General features: G+C 44.3%; 1 protein-coding gene across 1 annotated transcript in view; it reads right to left on the bottom strand.

The window, feature by feature from the left end:
• The window catches only part of xrn1 (5'-3' exoribonuclease 1), a 144,801-nt gene that overhangs the window by 6,000 nt on the left and 112,932 nt on the right, over positions 1-25,869 (bottom strand). The window contains exons 36-40 of the mRNA XM_085989602.1: positions 21,478-21,646; positions 19,828-19,991; positions 7,372-7,485; positions 7,121-7,232; positions 244-401 (exon numbers count right to left, since the gene is read on the bottom strand). Coding sequence (XP_085845728.1) covers positions 244-401; positions 7,121-7,232; positions 7,372-7,485; positions 19,828-19,991; positions 21,478-21,646 — 717 coding nt within the window. The remainder of the gene's footprint in view (positions 1-243; positions 402-7,120; positions 7,233-7,371; positions 7,486-19,827; positions 19,992-21,477; positions 21,647-25,869) is intronic.

Genomic DNA, 25,869 nt, shown 5'->3' with positions numbered 1-25,869 from the left:
GACAAAAACAGATTATCTGCTTATTATCACATTGGTGTTTGTGGGAGCTTGCTGTGTGTAAATTGGCTGCCACGTTTCCTACATTGCAACAGTGACTACACTTCAAAAAGTACTTCATTGGCTGTAAAGCGCTTTGGGACTTCCGGTGGAAGTGAAAGGCGCTATATAAATGTAAGTCTTTCTTTCAGCTCTTCCCTACTCCAAAGACTGCAATTTATTTTTTTAAGCATGAAGGCAACTTACCTGCAAAGGCACAAATTGATTGTGAGTACCAATAAGTACTCCTCCAGGACAGATGTTCCCTGAATATGGGATCTGGAAGTTATTGTATAGCTGGGGAGGAATCAAAGTTGTCCAAGGCACAGGACCATACCCATGAGGAGCTGCAGGCATCATGCCACCTGAGGTTTGAAATATATTCAAATATTGTAAGATTGTTTAACATTTGGAAACATTTAAGAACAATATCTTGGACCGTTCCCTTCCTCCAACATTAATTCCTTCTTTAATTTTCAACAATTCTGATTTCCATTTCATGTCATTTCCCACTCCGCAAAGCTGAGTTCAGTCACTCTTCCTTCCTCTCCTTGCTGTGTTTGGTCTTCTGCATTAAAGTTTGAAAATTCCCCCTTCCCTGGACAAAACCATGACTTAGGAAAAGTTAGGTGGTAGAAAAGACCAGCCTGCATCTAACCACCATATAGTGCATTCCTGTATGACCCACTATATCATTAGACTGTCCCTTAACCTCTCTCTTGAAAGACAGCTTTTCTTGGAATAAGCTAATCATAAAATATAATGCATCACTTAAAAAAAAAAAAAAAAAAACACACGTTTATGTTTAATGATCTGTTAAACTCAGCATAGAATCATAGAAAGTTACAGCACGGAAGGAGGCCATTTCGGCCCATCGTGTCCGCGCCGGCCAACAAGGAGCTATCCAACCTAATCCCACTTCCCAGCTCTTGGTCCGTAGCCCTGCAGGTTAGAGCATCCCAAGTGCACATCCAAGTGCTTTTTAAATGTGGTTAGGGTTCCTGCCTCTACCACCCTTTCAGGCAGTGAGTTCCAGACCCCCACAACCCTCTGGGTGAAGAAATTTCCCCTCAAATCCACTCTAAACCTTCCAATTACTTTAAATCTGTGCCCCCTGATTTTTGACCTCTCTGTTAAGGGAAATAGGTCCTTTCTATCCACTTTATCTATGCCCCTCATAATTTTATACACCTCAATAAGGTCTCCCCTCAGCCTCCTCTGTTCCAAGGAAAACAAACCCAGCCTATCCAGTCTTTCCTCATAGCGAAGATTCTCTACTCCCGGCAACATCCTTGTAAATCTCCTCTGTACCCTCTCTAGTGCAATCACATCTTTCCTGTAATGTGGTGACCAGAACTGCACGCAGTACTCTACCTGAGGCCTAATTAGTGTTTTATACAAAATAACAACAGAAAACGCTGGAAAAACTCAGCAGGCCAGGCAACATCCATGGAGAGAGAAACAGAGTCAATGTTTTGGGTCGAAACCCTTCTACAGAACTGAGAGAAAAGGCAGGAAATGAAACAAAAGGCAGTTTGGGGGGGGGGGGGGGGGGCTGGGAAATGGGGGAGGGGATGAAAGAAGAGACATTAAGAGATATTCAAGGTGAGACGAGATGGTAATAGGACAGGTAAAGAAAGAAACAATGGCGCTAGATGAAGTGTGAAATGCGCTGGCAGAGTGAGAGACAGCTGCCGTGTGGGAGAGAGAGAGAAAAAAGGAAAAGGCACAAACCAAAAGTGTGGATAAAAAATATAAAAATATAATAGGGGCCGAGGTTATGATCTGAAGTTGTTGAACTCGATATTGAGTCCGGAAGGCTGTAAAGTGCCTAATCGGAAGATGAGGTGCTGTTCCTCGAGTTTACGGTGAGCTTCCGTGGAACAATGCAAGAGGCCGAGAACGGTGAGGTCTGAGTGAGAATGGAACGGTGAATTGAAATGACAGGCGACTGGAAGCTCGGGGGTCACCCTTGCGGACTGAACGGAGGTGTTCCGCAAAGCGGTCACCCAATCTGCGTTTGGTCTCCCCAATGTAGAGGAGACCACATCATGAGCAGCGAATACAGTATACTAGATTGCAAGAAGTACAAGTACATCGCTGTTTCACCTGAAAGGGGTGTTTGGGGCCCTGGACAGTGGGAAGGGGGGAGGTATATGGGCAGGTGTTGCATCTCCTGTGCTTGCACAGGAAGGTGCCGGGCGAAGGGGAAGGGTTGCTGGGGGTGATAGAGGAGTGGACTAGGGTGTCTCGGAGGGAGCGGTCCCTACGGAATGCTGAAAGGGGAGGGGAGGGGAAGATGCGTTTGGTGGTGGGATCACGTTGGAGGTGGCAGAAATGGCAGAGGATGATCCGTTGAATGTGGAGGTTGGTGGGGTGAAAGGTGAGGACAAGGGGAACCCTATCGTGGTTCCGGGAGGGAGGGGCAGGGGTGAGGGCTGAAGTGCGGGAGATAAAACGGACCCGGTCGAGGGCCGTGTCAACCACGGTGGAGGGGAATCCTCGGTTGCAGAAAAAGGAAGGCATGTCGGAAGCACTGGTGTGGAAGGTGGCATCATCGGAGCAGATGCGGCGGAGACGGAGAAACTGGGAGAATGGAATAGAGTCCTTACAGGAGGCGGGATGGGAGGAAGTGTAGTCCAGGTAGCTGTGGGAGTCAGTGGGCTTGTAGTGAATGTTGGTCAATAACCTATCCCCAGAGATGGAGACAGAGAAGTCGAGGAAGGGAAGAGTCGGAGATGGACCATACAGTTGAATCATAACCCCCCCCCCCTGCTCTTGTATTCTATGCCACGGCTAATAAAGGCAAGCATTCCGTATGCCTTCTCAACCACCTTATCTACCTGGCCTGCTACCTTCAGGGATCTGTGGACATGCAATCCAAGGTCCCTTTGTTCCTCTACACTACTCAGTGTCCTACCATTTAATGAGTATTCCCTTTCCTTGTTAGCCCGCTCCAAATGCATTACCTCACACTTCTCCGGATTGAATTCCATTTGCCACTGTTCTGCCTGCCTGACCAATTTATTGATATCTTCCTGCAGTCTACAGCTTCCTTCTTCAGTATCAACCACACAGCCAATTTTAGTATCATCTGCAAACTTCTTAATCATACCCCCTATATTCAAGTCTAGATCATTGATGTATACCACAAAAAAGCAAGGGACCCAGTACTGAGCCCTGCGGAACCCCACTGGAAACAGCCTTCCAGTCACAAAAAACACCCATCAACCATTACCCTCTGCTTCCTGCCTCCGAACCAGTTTTGAATCCAACTTGACATTTTGCCCTGGATCCCATGGGCTTTTAACTTCGTGCCCAATCTGCCATTTGGAACCTTATCAAAAGCCTTGCTAAAGTCCATATACACATCATCAAATGCACTACCCTCAAGAATTTAAGGAGCTAGGTGGAAGATTAAAGAGCAGGACCTCAAAGGTTGTAATCTCTGGATTACTCCCGGTGTCACGTGCTAGTGAGTATAGGAATAGGAAGATAGAACAGATGAATGCGTGGCTAAAGGGATGGTGCAGGAGGGAGGGCTTTAGTTTCCTGGATCACTGGGTCTGCTTCTGGGAAAGGTGGGACTTGTACAAGTCGGACGGTTTACACCTGAACCAGAGGGGGACCAATATCCTTGCGGGGAGGTTTGCTAGCACTGCTGGGGGGGGGGGGGGGGGGGTTTAAACTAACTTGGCAGAGGGATGGGATACAGAGTGGAACTATAGTAGGGGGTGATTTACAGCCAAATACGGAGGAAAAAACAAGTCAGCTGGGAAGGCAGAGCAAATATGTGAAGGCAAAAGGGAATATGGCAAGGCTGGAAGGCATTTATTTTAATGCAAGGAGTCTTGCAAATAAGGTGGATGAACTGAAGTTGTTGCTGAACACATGGGAGTACGATATTGTTGCTATCATGGAGACATGGTTGAGGGAGGGTCAGGACTGGCAGCTCAATATTCCGGGGTATAGAATCTTCAGGCGAGACAGAGGGGGGTGCAAAAGGGGAGGGGGTGTTGCAATATTAATTAAGGAATCAATTACTGCTGTAAGGAGGGATGATATATTAGCAGGTTCCTCTAATGAGGCCATATGGGTAGAACTTAAAAATAAAAAGGGAGCAAGCACTTTGCTGGGAGTGTACTATAGGCCCCCGAACAGTCAGGGGGAGATAGAGGAACAGATATGTAGGCAAATCTCAGAGAAGTGCGAAAATAATAGGGTAATAATAGTGGGGGATTTCAACTTCCCCAATATTAATTGGGATAGTCAGAGCGTGAAAGGCTTAGAGGGTGCAGAATTCTTAAAGTGCATCCAGGAGAGCTTTTTGAGCCAACATGTAGAAAGTCCTACAAGAGAGGGGGCGGTACTGGACCTAATTCTAGGGAATGTAGCCGGGCAAGTGGTGGAAGTGTCAGTAGGAGAGCATTTTGGCGACAGTGACCATAATTCGGTGAGATAAGGTGGTCATGGAAAAAGACAAAGACGGCCCGGAAATAAGGGTTCTAAATTGGGGAAAGGCCGATTTTAATATGATAAGGCAGGATCTGGCCAAAGTGGACTGGGAGCAGCTACTTATAGGAAAATCCACATCAAAGCAGTGGGAGACTTTCAGAAGGGAAATAGAGAGAGTACAACGCCAACATGTTCCTGTAAAGGTCAAGGGTGGGACCAACAAGCAAAGGGAACCTTGGATGACAAGGGATATACAAAAATGCATTAGGAAAAAAAGGGGGGCTTTTGGCAGTTACAAAAGACGGAGGAAGCCCTAGAGGAGTATAAAAAGTGCAGGGGCATACTTAAAAAAGAAATTAGGAGGGCGAGGAGGGGCCATGAAATAACACTGGCGAGCAAAATAAAGGAAAATCCTAAGATGTTTTACAAGTATATTAAGGGCAAGAGGATAACCAGGGAAAGGGTAGGGCCCATTAGGGACCAAAGTGGCAATCTGTGTGTAGAGCCAGATGATGTAGGCGGGGTTTTAAATGAATTTTTTGCATCTGTGTTCACTATGGAGAAAGACGATGTAGACACAGAAATCGGGCAAGGGGACGGTGACATACTTGAACATATTAGCATCGAGAGGGAGGAGGTACTAGCGGTTTTAGCAGGCCAAAAAGTGGATAAATCCCCAGGCCCGGACGAGATGTATCCCAGGCTGTTGTGTGAGGCAAAGGAGGAGATTGCAGGGGCTCTGACACAAATTTTCAGAACCTCTCTGGCCACAGGGGATGTACCAGAGGACTGGAGAACAGCTAACGTAGTACCATTATTCAAGAAGGGTAGCAGGGATAAACCAGGGAATTACAGGCCAGTGAGCCTAACATCTGTGGTAGGGAAATTATTGGAAAAAATTCTGAGGGACAAAATTAGTCTCCACTTGGAGAGGCAAGGATTAATCGGGGATAGTCAGCATGGCTTTGTCAAGGGTAAATCATGTCTGACCAATCTGATGTAATTTTTCGAGGGGGTGACTAGGTGTGTGGATGAGGGAAATGCTGTGGATGTGGTTTACATGGATTTCAGTAAAGCTTTTGACAAAGTCCCGAATAGGAGACTGGTCAAGAAGGTAAGAGCCCATGGGATCCAGGGTGCCTTGGCGCGTTGGATCCTAAACTGGCTGAGTGGCAGGAGGCAGAGGGTGATGGTCGAAGGTTGCTTTTGTGACTGGAAGCCTGTGTCCAGTGGGGTACCTCAGGGATCGGTGCTGGGACCCTTGCTGTTTGTGATCTACATAAATGATTTGGACGAGAATGTAAAAGGTATGATCAGTAAGTTTGCAGATGACACGAAAATTGGTGGGGTGGTAAATTGCGAGGAGGAAAGCCTCAGGCTACAGGACGATATAAACGGGTTGGTCAGATGGGCGGAAAAGTGGCAAATGGAATTTAACCCTGAAAAGTGCGAGGTGATGCATTTTGGACGGACAAATAAGGCAAGGGAATACACAATGAGTGGTAGGACCCTAGGAAGTACAGAGGGTCAGAGGGACCTTGGTGTACATGTACATAGATCCCTGAAGGCAGCGGAACAGGTAGATAAGGTGGTTAAAAAGGCATATGGGATACTTGCCTTCATTAGCCGAGGCATAGAATATAAGAGCAGGGAGGTTATGATGGAGCTGTACAAAACGCTGGTGAGGCCACAGCTGGAGTACTGTGTGCAGTTCTGGTCGCCTCACTATAGGAAGGATGTGATTGCTTTGGAGAGGGTGCAGAGAAGATTCACCAGGATGTTACCTGGGATGGAGCACCTCAGCTATGAAGAAAGACTAAACAGGCTGGGGTTGTTTTCCTTGGAGCAAAGAAGGCTGAGGGGGGACCTGATTGAGGTGTACAAAATGATGAGGGGCATAGATAGGGTAGATAAAGAGGAACTTTTCCCCTTAGTAGGGGGGGTCAATAACAAGGGGGCATAGATTCAAGGTAAGGGGCAGGAGGTTTGGAGGGGATTTGAGGAGGAACTTTTTCACCCAGAGGGTGGTTGGAATCTGGAACTCACTGCCTGAAAGGGTGGTAGAGGCAGGAACCCTCATAACATTCAAGAAGCATTTGGATGAGCACTTGAAATGCCATTGCATACAAGGCTATGGACCAAATGCTGGAAAATGGGATTAGACTGGACAGGGATTGATGGACGGTGCAGACACGATGGGCCGAAGGGCCTCTTTCTGTGCTGTATGACTCTATGACTCTACCCTCCTTGTTACCTCCTCAAAAAATTCAATCCACAAACCTCAAAGCATCTACAAACTTCAATACAGCAGACAAGGCAGAACATGGAAGAAAAGCAGGAGTTGAATAATTCTACATGTGCAAAAGCATTTCAAAAATTAGAGAAAATATCAGTGCTGAGAAGCACATGGAGAATAAAACAGTTTTAACATTACAGGAAGGTAAACAGCTCTAGATTTTTGCAGTATTTCATAAATTCTCATGGTCCACATTACTTTTTTTTTAAATAAACATGGCTGCCTTAAGTATTTCTGTACTATGGGTTACTCAAAACTAAAAAAAGAGGTAAAACTACAATAAATCAGTGAACACTAAGATTTTTAATTGATATAAATTCAGGCATTTCTTACCAGAGGTCTGACCAAAGGATGGTGGAATGGCTCGAGGTGGTACAGTTCCTGTAACTGGTTGATAACTGGGAAACACATTTGGAGGGAGGGGAATATTTTGTCCTGTGGCATTCTGAGTGAACAAAAATTAAAATATCAATACCTCATCTAAAATTAGACAGTACGTTTCTTTCTAAAAGGCGAAATTTAAATAGGTTGGAATCTTAGCTGTCACATTATCAAGTTAAAAAAAGCAAAGGATGTTTTTGTACCAGTCGCTGTAATGCAAACGCTGCAGCTTTTTCCTGGGCTTCACTGTCTGACTGGCACTGGGGTCCATGGACTAGCAAACCATTAGCTAACTTCACTTGGCAAACTGTCAGGCCCTAGTGAAAACAAAAACATTTCGTTATTAATAACCAATGGTTGAATTACATATAGCATAATGGATACATGGTAGCAATTAAAAGACATTGTTACTAAATAAATAAATTTGAAAAAGCATAACCAGATATAGACAAAACACATTATAAATTACTATATTGTTGGGAGCCAATTATTTTGTGAACACAAAGTGCCCTCTTTGTATTCGATTTCCCACTAACTAAAAGCATTTCAATACCAGCACTACCTCATTGGGAGAGTGGGAGAATAAACTATATTTGCCTTTAGTATTTGTGAAGCAGTTACATTTTTTAAGTATAAAAGCACTAATTTTCTCTTCCAATTCACGATTTATGACTACTTTGTAAGCTTGTAGGTAAATTACTTTGCATCACAGTAAACCAAATGCTCCAAAGAAGGGATTCTTACCTCCCACAACATTTGAAGGGCACGGTTTCTCCAATGATCAGCACCCACACCACTACTTAGCTGCTAAAACGATTTGGATTATGTAGCATATTGAGGTTTGAATCGTTTATTATTACACAGGCATCTTTACAATTTTCCGAAATGCATTCCATTTTTTCCTCAAACTTCTAATTGTGCACATTATGTCTAATGTCTTTCTGTATAGAGCACATTTGATTGTGTTGTTTCAGGATTATTAAAAGTAATGTTTACTGCTTTGCCCTATCCTCCTCAACTGAAACACAGTTTAAATTCTATAACAGGTAAAATGAATAATTCAATATCATATGCTTTCAGAGAGGTTTCCAACTGGACACATGCAGGCAGAGGCCGTGCGGGCATTGGCGATTCAGGGGTAGAATTTTCGCCTGCCAGGTTTGACCCGGGTTCGATTCTGGCCAAAGAAGGACTTTTACATTTGCGACCAGCATAAAAGGGAATCCAAAAGGTCTTCTATAGGCATATCAACAGTAAAAAGGCCATCAGAGAAGCAGTGGGGCCAATTAGGGACCAAAATGGAGAACTATTGGTGGAAGCAGAAGGCATGGCTGAGGTACTAAATGAGTACAGGAAACTTTCTGGTATCCGGCACGGACGGGACCGATGTGGTGCCGGTTCAGCAACAATTCCAGATAACCGAACGCTATAGTGAAAGATACGGACTTTAGAGCTCCGTATGAAGCAACAAACCCTGTTGCATCAGAATAACGTCCACAAGTTGCAAGTGTCTCTGTAGCTTAGCAACAGCTGCAGCCAAACCCTTGCCTTCCTCAATTTGTTGCTGTGCAAGTAATAAAAGTTATAAAAGTTAGCTGAAACTGACTCCTGAATTTTGCCGGTTAACCAACATTTCCGATTATTTAGGGGCCGGTTAATCAAAAGTTTCCTGTACTTTGCATCGGTGTTTACCAAGGAAGAGTACTTTGCCAAAGCTATGGTAAATGAGGAGGTTGCTGGGATACTGGATGATATAAAAATAAAGAGGTACTAGATAGTCTGGTGGTAATTAAAGTGGATAAGTCACCCGGTCTGGATGGGATGCATCCTACGTTGCTGAGGGAAGCAAGGGTAGAAATTGTGGAGGTGTTGGCCACAATCTTCCAATCCTCCTTAGATTCAGGAGCAGTGCCAAAGGAATGGAGGATTGCAAATGCTACACCCCTGTTCAAAAAAGGGGGAGAAGGATAAAGCTGGCAATTACAGGCCAGTCAGATTAACTTCACTGGTGAAGAAGCTTTTAGAAACAATAAGGCCCAGCAGCGCCTATATTTCCTAAGGAGGCTGAAGGGATGTAACCTGTCACCCCTGATCCTCTCTAACTTTTACCGCTGCACAATAGAGAGCATCCTGACAAACTGTATCACAGTATGGTATGGCAGCTGTAGCTACTATGACCGGAAAGCCCTGCAGCGGGTAGTCAAAACTGCCCAACGCATTACCGGCACCCGGCTACCGACCATAGAGCACATATACCAGAAACGCTGTTTACGGAAGTCACGGTCCATCATCAAAGACCCTACCCACCCCAGCCACAGTCTGTTCGCCCTCCTGCCATCTGGGAGACGCTACAGATGCATTCGCACCCGTACGACCAGATTTAGGAACAGCTTCTTTCCCAGGGCTGTCATCCTACTGAACTCCACAAATAAACTCTAAAGCCTGCACATCTGCCAATGCACTTTATTATGGTTATGTTAATGTATTACAAGCTAAATGTATGTTGAATGTTTAAATGTCTTAATCTAAATGTACACTCTCGGGAGCCGCAAGCCTACATTTCGTTGTACTGCACTTGTGCACTAACAATGACAATAAAAGTTGATTTGATTTGAGAGAAAATGAACAGCCATTTGGACAAGCATGGACTAAATAAGGAGAGCCAGCATGGATTTGTTGAGGGCAAATCGTGTTTGACTAACTTGATTGTGTTATTGGATGAGGTAACAGAGAGGGTGGATGAGGGTAGTGCAGTTGATGTTGTGTATGATAAAGTACCACATACTCGGCTTGTTAGAAAAATAGAAGCCCATGGAATTAAAGGGGCAGTAGCAGCATGGATACAAAATTGTCTAAGGGATAGAAAACGAAGTTGTGGTGAATGGCTGTTTTTAGACTGGAGGGAGGTAGACAGTGGAGTTCCCCATGGTTCAGTACGAGGACCACTACTGTTTTTGATATATATTAATGACTTGGACTGGAGAGTACATAGAAACATAGAAGATAGGAGCAGGAGTAGGCCATTCGGCCCCTCGAGCCTGTTCTGCCATTTAATGAGATCATGGCTGATCATCCAAATTCAGTACCCTGTCCCTGCTTTCTCCCCATATCCCTTGATCCTTTTAACCTTAAGAAATATATCTAACTCCTTCTTGAATATATTTAATAAGTTGGCCTCAACTGCCTTCTGTGGTAGAGAATTCCACAGGTTCACCACTCTCTGGGTGAAGAAATTCCTTCTCATCTCAGTCCTAAATGGCTTACCCCTTATCCTTAGACTGTGACCCCTGGTTCTGGACTCCCCCGCCATCGGGAACATCCTTCCTGCATCTAGTCCTGTTAGAATTTTATAAGTTTCAATGAGATCCCCTCTCATTCTTCTAAACTCTAGCGAATATAAGCCTAATCGACTCAATCTCTCTTCATACGTCATTCCTGCCATCCCAGGTATCAGTCTAGTGAATCTTCGCTGCACTCCCTCTATGGCAAGAACATCCTTCCTCAGATAAGGCGACCAAAACTGCACACAATACTCAAGGTGTGGTCTCACCAAGGCCCTGTACAACTGCAGCAAGACATCCTTGCTCCTGTACTCGAATCCTCTCGCTATGAAGGCCAACATACCATTTGCCTTCTTAACCGCCTGCTGCACCTGCATGCTTACCTTCAGCGACTGGTGCACAAGGACACCCAGGTCTCGTTGCACTTCCCCTTTTCCCAATCTATTGCCATTCAGATAATAATCTGCCTTTCTGTTTTTGCCACCAAAGTGGATAACCTCGCATTTATCCACATTATACTGCATCTGCCATATCACCCAACCTGTCCAAATCATACTGGAGTTCCTCTGCATCCTCCTCACAGCACACACGCCCACCCAGCTTTGTGTCATCTGCAAACTTGGAGATATTACATCTAGTTCCCTTGTCTTGATCATTAATATATATTGTGAATAGCTGGGGTCCTAGCACCGATCCCTGCGGTACCCCACTAGTCACTGCCTGCCACTCGGAAAAAGACCCGTTTATTCCAACTCTTTGCTTCCTGTCTGCCAACCAGTTCTCTATCCAAGTCAGTACCTTGCCCCCAATCCCATGTGCCTTAACTTTACACGCTAATCTCTTATGCGGGACCTTATCGAAAGCCTTCTGAAAGTCCAAATGCACCACATCCACTGGTTCTCCCTTATCTATTCTACCAGTTACATCATCAAAAAATTCCAGTAGATTAGTCAAGCATGATTGACCTTTTGTAAATCCATGTTGACTTTGTCCGATCCTGTCACTGTTTTCCAAGTGCTCTGCTATTACATCTTTTATAATGGACTCTAGCATTTTCCCCACGACCGATGTCAGGCTTACTGGTCTATAATTCCCCGCTTTCTCTCTACCACCTTTTTTAAATAGTACAAGGCACAATTTTAAAATTTGCAGCGGACACAAAACTTGGAAGTGTAGTAAACAGCGAGGAAGATAGTAATAGACTTCAAGACGACAGAGGCTGGTGGAATGGGCAGACACATGGCAGATGAAATTCAATGCAGAGAAGGTGAGGTGATGCGCTTTGGTAAGAAGAATGAGGAGAGACCTTACACACTAAATGGTACAATTTTGAAGGGGGGTGCAAGAACAGAAACACCTGGGGGTGCTTGTGCACAAATCTTTGACGGTGGCAGGACAGGTTAACAAAGCAGTTAATAAAGCATATGGGATCCTGGGCTTTATAAATAGAGGCAGAGAGTACAAAAGCCAAGAAGTTATGCTAAACCAATACAAAACACTTGTTCAGCCCCAGCTGAAGTATTGTGTCCAATTCTGGGCACCACACTTTTAGGAAGGACGTGAAGGCTTTGGAGAGGGTACAGAAGAGATTTACTAGAACAGTTCCAGGGATGAGGGATAACAGTTACGCGGATATACTAGAGAAGCTGGGGTTGTTCTCCTTGGAGAAGAGAAGACTAAGAGGAGATTTGATAGAGGTGTTTAAAATCATGAAGGAGTTAGATAGAGTAAATAAAAAGAAAAACTGTTTTCAATGGCTGAAGGGTCGATAACAAGAGGGCACAGATTTAAGGTGGGTGGCAAATGAGGAAAAACCATTTGTACGCAACGAGTGATTAGGATTTGGAATGCACTGTCTGATAGGGTGGTGGAAACAGATTCAATAGTACAATTTTTTGACAGATGAAACGTCATACGCTGACGTTGTCTGTAACCAGCTTCCCTTTAATTGGCCTGCTATGCCCGCTGGGCGGGCTTAACAAGGTCAATCGAGGAAAAATAGCGTGGGTTGGCCACAAGTCGATGGAGGCAGGACTAAAACCCAACAAGCAGCAATCCCGCCTCCAACTCACCCCCATTGGCAAAATCACCCCCCATTGTTCAAGAAAGGGTGTAAGGGCAATCCTAGTAACCACAGGCCAGTCAGCTTAACATTAGTGGTGGGTAAAGTTTTAGAAACAATAATCAAGGAAAAAATTAACAGGCACTTGGCGAGGTGCAAGTTAATTAAGGAGAGCCAACACGGATTTGTAAAAGGCAGATCGTGTTTGACTAACCTAATTGAATTTTTTGATGATGTAACAAGGAGGATTGATGAAGGGAATGCAATGGATGTTGTTGACATGGATTTTAGGAAGGTGTCGGTGCAGGCTCGATGGGCCGAAATGGCCTCTATCTGCACTGTGGGGTTTCTGTGTGTGTGTTTGACAAAGTACCACATAGAAGGCTGGTTAACAAATTGACACTCATGGAATAGGTGGGTCAGCAGCAGCTTGGATAAGGAATTGGCTTAAGGATAGTGTGGTAAACCACTGTTGTTAGTATTGTTGTTCACCACTGCTGTTAGTACTGTTGTTCACTGTTAGTACTGTTGTTCACTCTTGCATATTGTTGTACTTGTCTGTGCATGCCTCAGCTGACTCCGCCCCTGGCTCCACCCTCATGGCTGGGTATAAAGGTCGCTGCTCAGCAGCCTCCGGCCCTTTTGGATACCAGGCAACCACAAAAGGCATGCTCTGTTCTTTGGTAATAAAAGCCTGTTTATTACTTTCTCAATCGCCAGTCTTTTGTAGCAATTGATAGTGCATCAGATAGAAAACAGCGTGAGTTGTGGTAAATGGCTGTTTTTCAGACTGGAGGATAGTAGACAGTGGTGTTCCCAAGGGTCAGTGCTGGGGCCACTGCTTTTTGTGATATATAAAGGACCTGGATATTGGAATAGAGTAGAATTTTTAAATTTGCCGATGACACCAAACTTGGGGGTGTGGCTAACAGTGAGGATGATACCAATCGACTGCAGCAGGACATAGAAAGGCTAGCAGAATGAGCAGACAAGTGGCAGATGGAATTTAATACAGAGAAGTGTGAGGTGATGCAGTTTGGTAGAAGGAACAGGGAGAAGCAATATACACTTAATGTCACAGTTTTAAAGAGTGTGCAGGGACAGAGGGACCTGGGAGTTAATGTGCATAGGTCCCTGAAGGTGGCAGGACATATGGAGAGTGGTTAACAAAGCATATGGGATCTTGGGCTTCATAAATAGAGGTATGGAGTACAAAAGTAAAGAAGTTATGCTGAATCTTTATAAAGAGCTGTTTAGGCCACAACTGGAATATTGCGTCCAGTTCTGGTCACCACACTTTAGGAAGGATGTGAAGGCCCTCGAGAGGGTGCAGAGGAGATTTACCAGAATGGTTCCAGGGATGGGGGATCTTGGCTGCAAGGACAGGTTGGAGAAGCTGGATTTGTTTTCATTAGAACAAAGGAGGTTGAGGGGTGATTTGATAGAGGTGTACAAGATTATGACGGGTTTGCATAGGCTAGATGGGGAAAGGCTGTTCGCACTAGGTTATGGTACAAGGACTAGGACACAGATTTAAGGTTTTGGGCAAGAGATACAGGGGAGATGTGAGGAAAAACTTTTTTACACATCGAGAAGTGAGGACCTAGAACTCGTTGCCGACGGAAGTGGTGGAAGCGGAGTCACTCAATGTTTTCAAGGGGAGACTGGATACGCACTTGAAGGAAATAAACTTGCAGGGCTACAGGGATAGAGCAGGGGAATGGAACTGATTGGATTGCTCCAGAGAGCTGGCACGGACTCATTGGGCTGAATGGCCTCCTTCTGTGCCGTTATGACTCTATGGCCTAGAAATTCAGTATAGCCACGTTTGGGGCGCTGCAGCCGGGCGGCCGCTAAAGTTTGCGCCCGGCGCAACTTCGCGCCACCTTCGCCGATATTCAGTGGCATCGCCCCAAGAGGTTGCTGCTGCGCTAAAGCAGGCGATGCATGACTATTAGGCGCTAAGCCGGCGATCCGGGGCGCTAACACCGAGGATGGGCGCAGCGCAGGTGCGGCGAGTTGCTCAATGAAGGCAGACACGCTGGCGCCGGTCAGCTCTTAAAGGGGAAGGGTCGACTTGTTTGGCTGCCATGCCCTGCACACTGCAGCCCTGAAGCAAGGCCTGACCATTGCTGGTTCATCAGTTCTACGCCCTCAACCATGGGGAAGCCCGCTATTCTTCCAAAGCCGATTGCACGCTCTTGCTGCTTGTCCAGGGTCATGGGGAAGGAGATGTACTGACGTCTCCTTCTGAAAAGGGCATTGTTCACCTGGCGGATGCAGCAATGTACCGCAAACTGGGAGATGTTGGCAATGTCCCCAGTAGCGGATTGGAAGGAGCCAGTGGCATCGAAGTTGAGAGCCACCATCACCTTCACTGCCACTGACAGACGTCCTGCTCCTCAGCTGTGGCTGCAGATCTCTGCGAAGCAGGTGGCAGATCTCAGTGACCACCTCCCTTCTGAATCGCATCCTCCGAACACACTGCTCCTCAGACATGTTCAGATATGAGAACTGCTGGCGGTATACCCTGGGTGGGTAAGGCCTCCTGTGCCGACGCCGGTTGGCCAATCTCCATCTGGCCATGACTGGCACTCTCTCACGGCGTCTCTGATCCCTTTGAATGCAATGCAGAAAGCCAACGTTTCCACCCATTGCAGCCCCCATTATATGTGGCGACTCAAGGCTATGGCACTGAAAGTGAAATCCAAGTGCAAAGCTCTGGCCTGAAGCCACAAGTACCTGTGCAAGCGCTGAGTCAAAGTAGAAAGCTCTCTGCCTTTGTCTCTCTCCAAATATCCGTCTCTCACACAGAGGGATTGGCACAAAATGGCTGCCACTTATACTGCAGGAGGAGTCCCCTTTAAATAGCGCCCCCCCGCGCCCCGCAGCGACTGGGAACCGTTCCCCTCTACCAGTCGCTGGGGGCGCCAGGCACAAAGAAGGGCGGCGCCACTGACTTTCCGGTTCGGGGCGCACAAAGGGCGTTGCACGATGAAATGACGTCAGGATCTGCGCGCGCAGCTGAGCGCGCGCAAAGGCTTTGCGCCGCCGCTAAATCTTTACTGAAGTTGGGGAGAGGCGCAGATCGCGCTGCGCCCGGCCTCTAGCCGCCTAGCGCCCCACATCTCCTCCTCCTAAGGCGCTAGCGGCTGGCGCAAACAACTGAATTTCTAGGCCTATGTATGACATATAAACTTTCGGCACCATTGCTAAAAACTAGCAGTGCAGAGTACAGGTCAGTATCCTCTCACAAATTCTCCTATTGTGAGTATCTTGTTCAGATCACTAGGTACTGAATCTACTTGATCAATGTTATTCTAATGTGCTTTAATGTTGCCAGTATCTAAGTAACTGCAGCAGCCTTCAAGCTTAAAATTACCTTTTTAAAAAGTCGATCTAAATCTAAGCCAACAGTAATCTTTAGTCAAAATAAATAGTACATTTGCTAATTATGGGCACAAGAATCAATGGTACTTTCTACAGGGAAGAATTAAAGATACCCAATTTGTTTAGCCAGCAGCTGTGGTATTTACTCTTGGCTAGCCCACATGCATTACTTGGCGTCAGGCTTGGCTCAGTGGTAGCACTCTTGCCTCCAAGTGTAAAGGCCATGGGTTCAAACCCCAAGAATTCTCAAAATAATGAAACATTCCTTCACTGACGAATTCTTGTGACAAAATAGATTCTTGCAAAATGAAATACTGTTCTCAAAACTGATAAAATGAGTTACAATTATAGATCTGAATCTTGAAAGCCAAGCTTAGGGACAACAGAAATCTGGAAATATTTTGAAACTTGCATACAAGATTATGGGAACAATGCCTCACAGTACATTTTCAATAAAGACATTTCTAAAAAAGACAGAAGTGCAATATATTTGGGATGTTTCCAAAATATCAATGCTTTTACAGGGTAACTGACCCATTTTCTACAACTTAAGATGGCTCAAACCTTAACTACTTCACATTAGACTAGTTCACAGACGAACATCCAGCAACTGGGATCAATAGGGGCAGGATCAGCATCAACAAGAACAAATCTGATTGAAAAGGGGTAAATACAGACATGTTTGCCTATTGTGTACACAGCCCAAGTTTGAGTGATAGGAGTATTTGATTTCAGTGGACTGTGGAATGAATTGTAATTTTCAATAAATGCTTGTAGCAAGGGAAATTTGGAAAGATGACAAACATAATCAGTGTCCTTGGAAAATTACCAACTTGCATGGCAGAAACTTGGACAAATGTATGTCCAGCAATCTAATCTTAATGACCATAATTATATTTCAGCTACTGGAGAAAAATGCAACAAGTAAATTCTTCAACACCAACCTAACTAATTCAAAGACTAAAAACTGAAACAGTGATGTTGATATCAAATTTGTCTTTGGTCAGCAAAAGACTACTAGTATTTAGCATGCTGATCAGCAGGACCAGACAGCCACTAGCATGTTGCGCAAATCGAGGTAAACAAATATGATTTGGTTGGGATTACGGAAACGTGGCTCAAGGATGGCCAAGGCAGGGAACACAACATCCAGGGGTATTCGAAAGATAGGCAAAAAGGAAAGGAAGGTGGGGTAGCATTACTGGTTAAAGAAGGGATTAATACAATTGTAATGAAGGATATTAGCTCTGATGTGGAATCTATATGGGTAGAATTGAGAAATACCAAGGGGCAGAAAACGTTAGTGGGAGTGGTATATAGACCTCCAAACAGTAAGGCGGAGGTTGGGGATGGCATTAAAAGGGAAATTAAAGAAGCGTGCAATAAGGGCACAGCAGTCATCATGGGTGACTTTAATATACATATAGATTGGGCTAACCAAATTAGTAACAATACGGTGGAGGAGGAATTCCTGGAGTGTTTACGGGATGGTTTCCTGGACCAATATGTCGAGGAACCAACCAGAGATCAGGCCATCTTAGACTGGGTATTATGTAACGAGAAAGGATTAATTAGCAATCTTGTTGTACGAGGCCCCTTGGGTCGGAGCGATCATAATATGATCGAATTCTTCATTAAGATGGAGAATGAAGTAGTTGACTCAGAGACTAGGGTCCTTAATTTAAATAAAGGAAACTACAATGGTCTGAGGCACGAGTTGGGTAGGATTGATTGGGGAATGTCACTCAAAGGGTTGACGGTGGATAGGCAATGGCAAACATTCAAAGACCGCATGGATGAACTACAGAATTTGTTCATCCCAGTTTGGCTTAAAAATAAAACAAAAAAGGTGACTCAACCGTGCCTAACAATGGAAATTAGGGATAGCCTAAGATCCAAGGAAAGGACATATAAATTGGCCAGAAAAAGCAATAATCCTGAGGATTGGGAGCAGTTTAGGATTCAACAAAGGAGGACAAAGAGATTAATTAAGAAGGAGAAAATAGAATATGAGAATAAGCTTGCAGGGAACATAAAAACTGACTGTAAAAGCTTTTATAGATATGTGAAGAGAAAAAGATTGGTGAAGTCAAGCGTAGGTCCCTTGCAGTCAGAATCAGGGGAATTTATAATGGGGAACAAAGAAATGGCAGACCAACTAAATACATATTTTGGTTCTGTCTTCACAAAGGAGGACACAAATAACCTCCCAGAGATGCCGGGGAACATAGGGTCTGATGAAAGGGAGGAACTGAAAGAAATCAGTATTTGTAGGGAAATGGTGTTAGGGAAATTGATGGGATTGAAGGCCGATAAATCCCCAGGGCCTGATAATCTACATCCTAGGGTACTTAAGGAAGTGGCCCTAGAAATAGTAGATGCATTGCTGATCATCTTCCAACATACGATGGAATCTGGAACAGTACCCATGGATTGGAGGGTAGCTAATGTTACCCCACTATTCAAAAAAGGTGGTAGAGAGAAAACGGGGAATTACAGACCGGTAAGCCTGACATCGGTAGTGGGGAAAATGCTAGAGTCCATTATAAAAGATGTAATAGCAGAGCACTTGGAAAACAGTCAACATGGATTCACAAAAGGTAAATCGTGCTTGACTAATCTACTGGAATTTTTTTTGAGGATGTAACTGGTAAAATAGATAAGGGAGAACCAGTGGATGTGGTGTATCTGGACTTTCAGAAGGCCTTCGATAAGGTCCCGCATAAGAGATTAGCATGTAAAATTAAGGCACATGGGATTGGGGGCAAGGTATTGACTTGGATAGAGAACTGGTTGGCAGACAGAAAGCAAAGAGTTGGAATAAACGGGTCTTTTTCCGAATGGCAGGCAGTGACTAGTGGGGTATCGCAGGGATCGGTCCTTGGACCCCAGCTATTCACAATATATATAAATATCTGGACAAGGGAACTAGATGTAATATCTCCAAATTTGCAGACGACACAAAGCTGGGTGGGCGTGTGTGCTGTGAGGAGGATGTCGAGAAACTCCAGGATGATTTGGACATGTTGGGTGATTGGGCAGAAACATGGCAGATGCAATATAACGTGGATAAATGTGAGGTTATCCACTTTGGTGGCAAAAACAGGAAGGCATTATTATCTAAATGGCAATAGATTGGGAGAAGGGGAAATGCAACGAGACCTGGGTGTCCTTGTGCACCAGTCGCTGAAGGTAAGCATGCAGGTGCAGCAGGTGGTTAAGAAGGCAAATGGTATGTTGGCCTTCGTAGCGAGAGGGTTTGAGTACAGGAACAAGGATGTCTTGCTGCAGTTGTACAGGGCCTTGGTGAGAACACACCTGGAGTATTGTGCGCAGTTTTGGTCGCCTTATCTGAGGAAGGATGTTCTTGCCATGGAAGGAGTTCAGCGAAGATTCACCAGGCCGATACCTGGGATGGCAGGAATGACGTATGAGGAGAGATTGGGTCGATTGGACTTGTACTCGCTCGAGTTTAGAAGAATGAGAGGTGATCTCATTGAAACTTATAAAATTCTGCCAGGAACGGACAGACTAGATGCAGGAAGGAAGTTCCCGAGGGTCGGGGAGTCCAGAACCAGGGGACACCGTCTAAGGGTAAAGGGTAGGCCATTTAGGACGGAAATGAGGAGGAATTTCTTCACCCAGAGAGTGGTGAACCTGTGGAACACTACCACAGAAGGCAGTAGAGGCCAGTTCATTAAATATATTCAAGAAGGATCTGGATATATTTCTTATGGCTAAAGGGATCAAGGGGTATGGGGAGAAAGCAGGGACCGGGTACCGATTTTGGATGATCAGCCATGATCGCATTGAATGGCGGAGCAGGCTTGAGGGGCCGAATGGCCTACTCCTGCTCCTATCTTCTATGTTTCTGTGAGCGAGCATTAAACTGTTAAGTTTAAGTAACAATTCAAATATGTTCCAACCTGTGGGGTCTTGATAAAGGAGAAATCTGGATGTGGTAGACCAACTCTGGCACAAATGACGAACAACTCTGACACTGGGGTGGATAAAGGAGGCTGCTGTTGTCCCCGATAATGCCCTGAGATTTCTCCACCCAGTGACCCCTGAGGTTTGTTGATTTGCGCAGCTAGAAAAAAAAAGATTTCACACAACAAAGGGTACATTTTAATCTATTTTCTGTAAAACATATACATAAACATAATAATTTTGCCAATAGGAATTAAACAGAAAATTCTACAATGTATAATGGTTGATACTAATGGTATACCATGGTCACTCAGCACACTTTTTAAAAAGCAGTCAAAGTTAGACAAATATATGTATACATATATATTTTTTTTTTTTTTTTTTTAAAACACATTTCTTTTAGCAAAATACTAATAATATGACAGAGGGACTGGCTTGGAGTTACAGAACCCAAAAAAGTGGAAGTAGCTTAACTATCATCAGCAAAATCCAATGAGTAACTTCAGCCACTTATGTCGATTATGGTAATTCAGCTACCTCACCTTGACACAATCACAGTAAATTCCTCATCTAATGTAAACAGAAATTGATTTAAAAAAATAAAATGGTTGGAGCCAATCACTGATAACTGATTCTTGAGGATGGCAAGTTCACTCCAATATTAGCAGCTACTTATAGGGAGAGAATTTTAAGAATAATTGTACAGATCTGACACCAGTTCAATTTGTAAATTACATGAGTTTCACTCAATTTACTTTTGTGGAGCAAGAAAAGCTCTGCAGAATCTCTCTTCAGGCGAGTAAATGGATTGGGTAGTGTTGATGACTGCACATGGCCTGATGGTACAAAGGGGTTGCCATGCCTAATTACTATGGATGTATGAGGATGACCAGTTAAGAGCAGGTGTGAGGATGACAGGTTAAGAGCAGGATAGGCTTTACTCTGATGTGAACTCCTGCACTCAGATAGCCTGTCATCATTCACGGTCACCATCAAAGCTCCCATATTAATAATGGGTACTTAGGCAAGGTACCAGAAGGCATCCAGCACCAGTGGAACCATACCTCAGCATGGAGTCAACATCACCAGGAAAGAGGAAGGGAGAAAGTTAGCTGGGGAAATAAAAAAGTTTCTCCAAATGGTTTCATGCCCTAATAGGTAATGCTACATTGACATGTAGGTGTGTGCAACAGATTCATAGACCACCACTAACATTTTCCTGGAACTGGTCAACAAGAGATGCACATAAATGGCCCATGGTTGAGTCTTCCACTATGTTTACTGCCCTATAAGGAAATGCATGGCCTCTGCTTGATGCATTTCACAGCAGAGACTAGAATCATAGGCACAAAGCGACATCGCACCATTTTCTGTTTCTATATATTGATGGCAAAGCTGGATCCCATATTCCTTAGCAAGATTGCTCATCTCCTGAGACAAGTAAACTCAACAAGTACAAATGCTAGTTGAGACTGGGATTCAAATTCAGGTCTTTTCGTTGGGAGTCCATTGCTAATTTGGTAATAGTTTTGCAGTTACTAGAACAGCACCCCCCACACTGCCATCCTCTTTGTGGACTTGATCTTTAACAGGACAAATGTTAAAAGGGTTCCAATGCACCAGTTCAAACGACATTTATTACTTACCAAGTTTTTTTATTGGACGTTGGTGGGATGGATATCCTGGTTTCTCAGGATGGGCTGGGGAAGTTAGAGCGCTTTCTTGCTTTACATTAGAGGATACATTAGTTTCTTTCTCAGGGCCTGAACTTGCACCATCTATCTTCAGAATTTCCTTCAACATCTGTGTTCCTTTCTGTTAGTGAAATTTAAAATATTTATGATATTAATCAGAAAAAATATTTTAAAATTAATTCTAAATAGCAGTTCCTGTATCCACAAGATCAATACGTGAAGGAAAAGTCCAAATTATTAACTCATAACAAACAGAAGACTTCATAGCAGAAGCAGGGCAGTATTTATATAAAACTAGATTAGAATGTCCAAGTACTTAATGTGGATGAAGACTGCACAAGAATATTTTCAACTATAGATGGATAATCAGAGATAAATTTCTGATGATGGATTGCAGACATTATATTCTGTTTCTCACAATGGCCTGAAAGTACTCTGCATCTATTACACAGTAATCAACATTAAACTGGTTCCCTCACAACTACATATTGTTGCTTAAAACACTGGCTCATTCACTCTCAGAAACCTCAGTTTGAATCATCAGAGATTGTTGGAAAATGTGGAACCAATTGATAGCATCAACTGAGTGATGCAAAATCCCAGCAGCCTAGCACCTATATTTGGCATTAATTGTCTCGAGCCTTTTGCAAATCAATCCAAAACATAAACCCAATTCAGTTTCGAGCTTCCTGGCTTAACATGTAGAAAAAAGTGTCACATTTTCAGCAGGCTTTCTCCACATGAAGATGGTTTGTAATATATATTCTCTTCAATTTCAAATGATATTTTTAAAAAAGTAGTCCTAACATGTGGAATTTAGTAGCCCGGTGGGGTTTTGGTTGATGGGGGCCATCAAACTTTGATAGGGTCCGCTCTGCCACTGATTTGTTTCAACAAAAGACTTCAACATACAAATTATTTATTAGTGGATCCTCCATGTCATTGCTCCTGTTGGAGGTTATACTGTTTCAAGAGTGGGTAGTGGACATATCAGTACAAGATTTCAGAGAAGTTTGCAAGAGATCTTCCCAAAGACGGTAAAATTTATTTTTTTGATTGCTTCAATCTTCACCCAGTGCCGGTAGATAAAATAAATTCATCCTCGCATACCACAAATATATAAATACATTTTTGAATGCAATATGAAGCAGCTTTTTTACTTTTACTGTCCGCCTGTTTAGGGTATGACTTTTATTATGAAGGCTAGATAATATATAAAACTTTGGTTTAATCTTTCCTGATTTGAATCTTATTCAATCATCTCTACCATAGTATCCTATTTGCAAAATATTTTAAGATTTGGCACTTTATTCCAGACCCTCCCTTCAACTTTAATAATAGTACAGTCCACCCAGACATTGTTACTGTTTATATCTCAAAAGCTCAAAGCAACTATTATGTATACAAGCACAACAGATACAGCTGCTGTAATATTTTGGAATACATTATAAAACCAAAAGACCTGCTACAATTTATTCCTCGCCTGCTGATTTTCTCCTCGGCTGTATCTGTGTTTGGCTTGCTTACTTTGCTGAATAAATGTAGTTGAAGGAGATCCGCTAGTGCATGTATACGGGGTTTTGTTTCCAAGTTACTTCAGGAAAAGTTGGAAGTAACGCAAGATAGTAACATAGCATAACGTTTTGGAAGGAGGCCATTGGTCCGTCTTGCCTACCTTTCCAAACCTCCCGTCAAATTCCACGTTGATTTTGTAACAAAGGCCTCTATAACCTTTTCGAATAGTAATTCATGCAGTCCTTTTTGAAAATCATTCACATTCCACCACTCCCTGCTGGGAATCTGTTCCATAACTTTATCACACTCTTACTTCAAAAAACGAGTTGCCTAAATTTCCTATTTTCCTTCGACACCCTAGTACTAAATTCTCCATATCTGTGAAAATCTTAAAGATCTCGATCTATTCCCCCCCACCCCCCATTTTACTTTTCTCCAGTGAGTAAAGTCCCAGGGTAGACAATCTTTCCTCATAAATCAATCCTCTTAAGTTTAAGAATCAGCTTTGTAGACATCTTTTGACTCGCTCCAATAATTATACATCTTTCCTATTATACAGAGACTAAAACAAAACAATACTCCAGAAACAGCTTCACCAAGACCAGGTATAATTTCAAGACCATCTCCTAAGACATGTATTTATAGCTGAGGGAATTAATTAACATTTTTTTTTGCTCTCTTCATCCCCATGTGAGCAATGAGCTGACGGTTTAAATGACACAGCCAGCAAAACCCCCAGAACTCTTTGCTGAGTGATTACCTCAAGCACGTTACCATTTATCAGTGTTGAACTCCATCTTCACCTCACCGGTGATTAACCTAGCCTGTTCAGAAATATTTGGATTATTGCCTGTTGGTTAGCATCATTGGCCACTAGGAACATAACGGGGCCATTTAGCCCCTCGAGCCCATTCGGCCATTCAATGAGATAGATCATGGTGAACTGTGACCTAACCTTTGCCCAATATCCCTTAATACCTTTGGTTAACAAAAATCTATCAATCTCAGATTTAAAATTAACAATTGACCTAGCATCAATTGCGGGCTGCGGAAGAGAGTTCCAAGCTTCTACCATCCTTTGCGTGTAGAAGTGTTTCCTAACTTCATCCCTGAAAGGCCTGGCTCTAATTTTTAGTCCTAAACTCCCCAACCAGCAGAAATACTTTCTCTCTATCTAACCGATCAGTCCCCTTAATATCTTGAAAACTTTGATCAAATCACCCCTTAACCTTCTAAATTCCAGGGAATATAACCCTAGTTTATGTAATCTCTCTTCGTAGTTTAACCCTTGGGGAGTCCAGGTATCATTCTGGTAAATCTACGCTGCACTCCCCCCCCCCCCCCCCCCAAGGGCGAATATATCCTTCCCAAGGTGTGGTGCCCAGAACTGAACACAGAATTCCAGGTGTGATCTAACCAGGGCTTTGTACAGCTCTACACCCAATTTGGTTCACCCAACACGGTTATATAAAAAAGTAATTACCGTTACCTGTAAAGAAAGAGTTTCCCTGATGATTTTCATTCTCAAGTCATTTTTCATTGAAGCAGTGGGATTTATAAATAGCAGGTATGCTGTGAATAGCCTAGTGAATCAAGCAGGTTCTAGAAATTGCCTCTATAAGTGCATGTTGAAAACTCCAACTTGCTACCCCTGTGAACGCAAGGTTTTGGCTTCTTGCATAGTCACAGGCCTTTGACAGAAAACACCGATAGAAGCATTTCTAACACAGAAAATGTTATTGTATAAGTAAGTGTAATCATTTTCTTGTAAATTGTATAATTTTTCATTTACTTATTATTCATTAAGGCCCGCAACCTGCCCTACTCCATCGAGGAGGTCAGGACCATAACCAGGAACTGCCAGACCTGCGCCGAGTGCAAACCGCACTTCTTTAGGCCGGACAGAGCAAGCCTGATCAAGGCCACCCGCCCCTTCGAGCGCCTGAGCATCGACTTTAAGGGGCCCCTCCCGTCCTCTGACCGTAATGTGTACTTCCTCAACATTGTTGATGAGTACTCCCGTTTCCCCTTTGCCTTCCCCTGCCCAGACATGACCAGTACCACGGTCATTAAATGCCTGAACGACCTCTTCGCCTTGTTCGGGTTCCCAAACTATATACATAGTGACCGGGGCTCCTCTTTCATGAGCGAGGAACTCCGTCAGTTCCTACTAGCGAGAGGTATTGCAGCAAGTAGGACCACCAGCTACAACCCCCAAGGGAACGGCCAGGTGGAAAGAGAGAACGCGACGGTATGGAAGGCCGTCCTCTTAGCCTTAAAGTCTAAGGGCCTCCCAACCTCCCGCTGGCAGGAAGTCCTCCCGACAGCGCTGCACTCCATCCGGTCACTACTTTGCACTGCCGTTAACGCCACCCCCCATGAACGAATGTTTGTTTTCCCCAGGAAGTCGACTACGGGAACCACTCTACCAACCTGGCTGACCTCTCCGGGGCCCGTCTTGCTGCGAAAGCACGTGAGGGCCCATAAAACAGACCCCCTGGTCGAAAGGGTGAACCTCCTGCACGCCAACCCCCAGTACGCCTACGTGGCTTACCCAGACGGGCGGGAGGACACTGTCTCCTTACGAGACCTCGCACCCTCGGGCACTCCGGAGACACCACCTTTACCCCCCCCCACCACCCCCCCAATTCCAGCCCAGGTAGACGGCATGCCGGAACCCCACGAGCCTTCGCCGACCACGCAGACACCAGCACTAACACCGGATAATGCAGCACCGCCGCTGCGACGATCGGAGAGGCTTACGAGGCCTCCGGACAGACTGACATACCAGAACTGGTAGTACACTTCACCCCGCCGGACTCAAATCTA

This window comes from Somniosus microcephalus, chromosome 6 (assembly GCF_052327205.1).
Source record: "Somniosus microcephalus isolate GS21.2 chromosome 6, FLI_Smic_1.0, whole genome shotgun sequence".
Classification (NCBI taxonomy): domain Eukaryota; kingdom Metazoa; phylum Chordata; class Chondrichthyes; order Squaliformes; family Somniosidae; genus Somniosus; species Somniosus microcephalus.
This window is presented reverse-complemented; position numbering and strand designations above follow the sequence as displayed.